Source organism: Durio zibethinus, chromosome 4, assembly GCF_047325235.1.
Source record: "Durio zibethinus cultivar Kanyao isolate XHJ-2024 chromosome 4, ASM4732523v1, whole genome shotgun sequence".
Classification (NCBI taxonomy): domain Eukaryota; kingdom Viridiplantae; phylum Streptophyta; class Magnoliopsida; order Malvales; family Malvaceae; genus Durio; species Durio zibethinus.
In genome coordinates this window covers 31,714,657-31,718,668 of record NC_143165.1, presented here as the reverse complement: position 1 = coordinate 31,718,668, position 4,012 = coordinate 31,714,657, and the positions used below count along the sequence as shown (strand labels likewise).

At 35.2% G+C, this 4,012-nt stretch overlaps 1 protein-coding gene across 1 annotated transcript; it reads right to left on the bottom strand.

Moving 5' to 3' along the window:
• Positions 1–467: 467 nt before the first annotated feature.
• Positions 468–3,555, bottom strand: LOC111287470 (NADPH-dependent alkenal/one oxidoreductase, chloroplastic-like). Its single transcript, XM_022878059.2, has 4 exons — positions 3,073–3,555; positions 1,917–2,240; positions 1,160–1,319; positions 468–854 (listed from the first exon to the last, which is right to left on the bottom strand). The coding sequence occupies exons 1-4, from the start codon at positions 3,478–3,480 to the stop codon at positions 589–591; spliced, it is 1,158 nt and encodes a 385-aa protein (XP_022733794.1). The 5' UTR covers positions 3,481–3,555; the 3' UTR covers positions 468–588.
• Between the last annotated feature and the right edge of the window lie 457 nt (positions 3,556–4,012).

Below are 4,012 nucleotides of genomic sequence, written 5' to 3'. Positions count from 1 at the left end.
GTGACTAGGCTAGGCTAGCTAGGCTAGGCCCATTCGAGCAATTTGATTATATATGACAGTCAACTTCACGAACCTGAAGAGTTGTGAAATTAAAAGTTCAACATTTTATGGATAAATTATGTAACTTTTGATATTGTTTTCCCCTAAAGTATGAATAGGAGACTTTAAAATAAAAAATTTAAGTTCTAACTGTTCAATAATCAATATCCCCATGAAGGCATTTATTCATTTCTCTTAGCTTAAAATACCAGCCACCAGGACAAGACTAGCTAGGTGAATGAAGGCATTGATCTATTGGAAATAGAAACCAAAGGCCTTCTGTCGCAAAAAATGCAGTTTGATATGGTGACATTTTTACCTGGATAATGAAGGCTAACTTTATCTTTTCATTCCTTTGTAGGAGACGATATTTTTGTGATCTTAATCATAACTTGGAATCTATGAAACACCAAGGAAACATGTGAAAATAGCATGCAAAATCTCATAACGTCATATTCATTGATAAGAACTGGCATTTGTTGTTCTTAACTATAGAGGGGTTTGCAGCATGCAATACAAAACAGCTGTTTTCCCTTTTTTATATTTGACTTATGGAATTGGGTGTATAACTACCTTTCCAACCGCTCGATTTGTTTCAATGTAAGAGAAAGCCTCAGCAACCTGAGGAAATAGGAATGGCCCCTTGGGATCAACAACTGGCTTCACTTTCCCACCCTCTAAATATGGATTTAGTTTCTTGAGAACCTCTCCATTGGAAGTAACAACAAATCTAAAACCAGGAGGTGTGACAGCACCAGTTAAGGCCACAACACTGCCACTTTCTTTCACGGCCTTCACTGCCCTATCACATTGCCCTGTAATAAAAAAGCAAAACAATTACCTATGCAACAAATCCCTGAAAATCTCAATGCCCTATAATTGAAAAAGAGAAAGAAATATGAATTCAATTTGGACATGCAATGCACATAGAAAAGTTTAGAGACACTTTCTTTTGTAGCTCTAGCACTGTAAAATTAATGCAACAAGGATTTTGGCAAATTGAATATCTAGGGTATGACTAACTCACTGAAGTAATCAGGTATATCCTCATTTCATTTTGTAAAGATCCCATTTGACTGAAAATGATGCTAATACGTAGAACATTAGTATAGAACCTTACCAATGGCATCGTAGACTACATCAAATTTTTCTGGCAAATCTTCAAAGTTTTCCTTTGTGTAATCAATAGCCAAGTCAGCACCTAAGCTCTTCAACAACTCCAGTTTTCCAGTACTAGAAGTGGCTGCAACTTTTGAAGCACCAAATACTTGTTTTGCTAACTGCATAAATGAGAAGAAGATAACGGAAAGAACACTATAATGCACAAAGCCTTGTGTAAGAAACTAATAACTTAAGCATAACACTTGGTGCCTTATTCAAAACTTTCGAGGCAAGTATCACAATTTATTACAGAAGATTTGAATTATCCATTTTTGAACTTAAAACACCATATTTCTGCTTTCCCACGCCGATTGCATTTTGCAGGACACAAAATATGGTGAATAACAACATAAAAAAATATAAAGGCTGAAAATGATTGAGGCTGTGCAGAACAAAAGAAGTATTGGAAATATTATGATCAACCATTTTGATATAAAAATTGAGTCAAATAACATGAATATCAAGGATGATAAATCAAGTTAGCTAAACTGCTTAACAGAATCATACAGAAGATATGCAGACTGAAGACTAATTGATGCTAAGCATAAATAATATTAAAAAAAAAAAAAAAACAAGAAAGACTTTCTTAATGTAGACCTTCAACATTAATAGATAAAATTATGTTTTCTCAAACCAGTATTTGTCATAAATCTCAATGGATTTTTCATTTTGGCCACGGCAGGCAAAAATTTGATGATGATAGGATCATGACATACCTGAATCACCAAGCTTCCAACACCACCAGCACCATTCAAAACAAGAATTGATTTACCAGCTGAAAAGCCAGTTCTCTCAAGCCCCTCATAAGCTGTCTCAATAGCAAGAGGAAGCCCAGCAGCTTGGGCAAAATCCAGATTCTTGGGCTTTAATGCCAGTAGCTTCTCTTCAACTGCAGTGTACTCAGCAAGGGAACCAAACTGTTTAGGCCCCTCTAATGCTTTCTCATTTATGTTTCCATACACTTCATCTCCTTCCTTTAGCTCCTTTACTTCACTTCCAACCTTTACCACCACACCAGCAACATCATAGCCTGGAACAGTCTACAGGAAAACCAAGTTAAAGAAATATTACATAATTTACGGATTAAAGAAGCGATGCTTATCCCATGTTAAACAGAAATACAGATAAAAGAACCCATTCATTAATAGACAGAATATGCAAGCGCAACGACGAGGAAGAAAAATTTAGGGTAATTTAAATTCATTATCTTTCACACGTTTCTCCTTTGAAATTCCCTAACATCTATCATTTGACAGCTTCAGGAAATTAAAACTGAAAATTCAACACAAAAGGATCCAAATTCGCTTCCATTGAGAGTTGAACTTAAGACCTCCAGCTTACTAAACGGGTGCTCTAATAAACTGAGCTATAAACGCCATCTTAATTAAGAAACACTGCCATCTTTTCATCATTAAACCATAACTATTAAGAATTCCATTTCCAACTAAAATTTGAGATTTTATTTTTACTACCATCAGAGGGTATCTTGGTTTGTTAGGATTTAATCTATTTTCCGCATTCAAGATTTTACATTCGACGTGCTTGTGAATCGAACCAGATTGACAGATTGATAAGGAAGGGAAGCTCCTTAAACTGGACTAAGGAGATATGTAAATATAATGCAAGTCCTCTATGAAGCCTGTGGACTGCCCTGCCTTGGAATGGAAAACGTCCCCTCACCCTTAAATTTTAAGTACCGAAAAGATACTCTCAGGTCGCTTCAAATGGAAAACCTATAACCAGCAAACGTCAATCTTATTCTTATTATCCACATTTCCTCATCAACCAAACTAGACCCAAGACAAAGCTTTGCATGAAAACTAAGGAGAAGAAAGAAAAAGTAAAAGATAAGAAAAGAAAGGAGAGAATTACCGGAAGGGGAGAATCCGTAGCCTTAAACTTGCCCTGCCTTCTCTTGGCATCAACAGGGTTAAGAGCAGCAGCAACTACTTTTATCAAGACCTGATCTTCCTTCAATTGAGGAACTGCCACTTTCTCATCAAACTTCAAAACATCAACACCTCCATATTCCCCATATACCCAAGCCTTCATTTCACTAGGCACAGCCGTCGCTTTGGCCGTTTGAGCAGAAGCAGGTGCAGCAGCTTGAGAATTCGCACTGACCCTTAGTGGAAGGTAAGAGAAAGAAGATGGTGCGCCCCTCAGAATAAAGCTGGTGCTTAGTTTCCTTCTGTGCTCCGGGAAAGCGAAGGAAAGGGAGATTGAAAGAGGTGGAGATATGGCAGTCCTGAGTTGGGGTGTCAGAAGTGTGGCTTTCATTTTTTTCACTTCGCTAACTCAAAGCCTCGAACTCGGTTGGCTTATCCTTTTTTTTTTTTCTTATTAGTTTATTTTTTTCTGTTGGTTCAAACCTTACTAGTTTATTTGATTCTGTTTTGCCCGGGATTGTACGGAAGAAAGACGTGGAGTTCATCGTTTGTGTATTTGTTTGGTTTTTTATTAAGCGCAAAATATAAAATTATTATATCGCAATTTGTGCACTACGAAAATAAGGGTAAAGTATATTTATACTTCTAAACCTTTTACTTAGATTTCATTTTTATTCTTAAACTCTAAATTATTTAATGATAATCTCAAACATTTGAAAATGATATTAAGATGGTCCTATTATTAAATTTTATAAAATAATTACAACTTAGGAATATAGATTAGATATATTATTTTTTTGTTACCATACTAAACTATATTTATTAAAAATAAATAAAACTTTTAAAATTTTAAAAAATGAAATGTAATTATCATGTTTGTCCTTTATTTAAAAAATTCAATTTAAAATCAAAGGCAAAAATAG

Bases quoted from the DNA above. Each gene is read 5' to 3' on its own strand.
- LOC111287470 (XM_022878059.2), bottom strand. From the start codon at position 3,480: ATGAAAGCCACACTTCTGACACCCCAACTCAGGACTGCCATATCTCCA. The intron at 1,320-1,916 runs GTATGTCATGAT...TCATTTATGCAG, and splicing joins TTGGAAGCTTGGTGATTCAG to TTAGCAAAACAAGTATTTGG. The intron at 855-1,159 runs GTAAGGTTCTAT...TTTTTATTACAG, and splicing joins TGTAGTCTACGATGCCATTG to GGCAATGTGATAGGGCAGTG.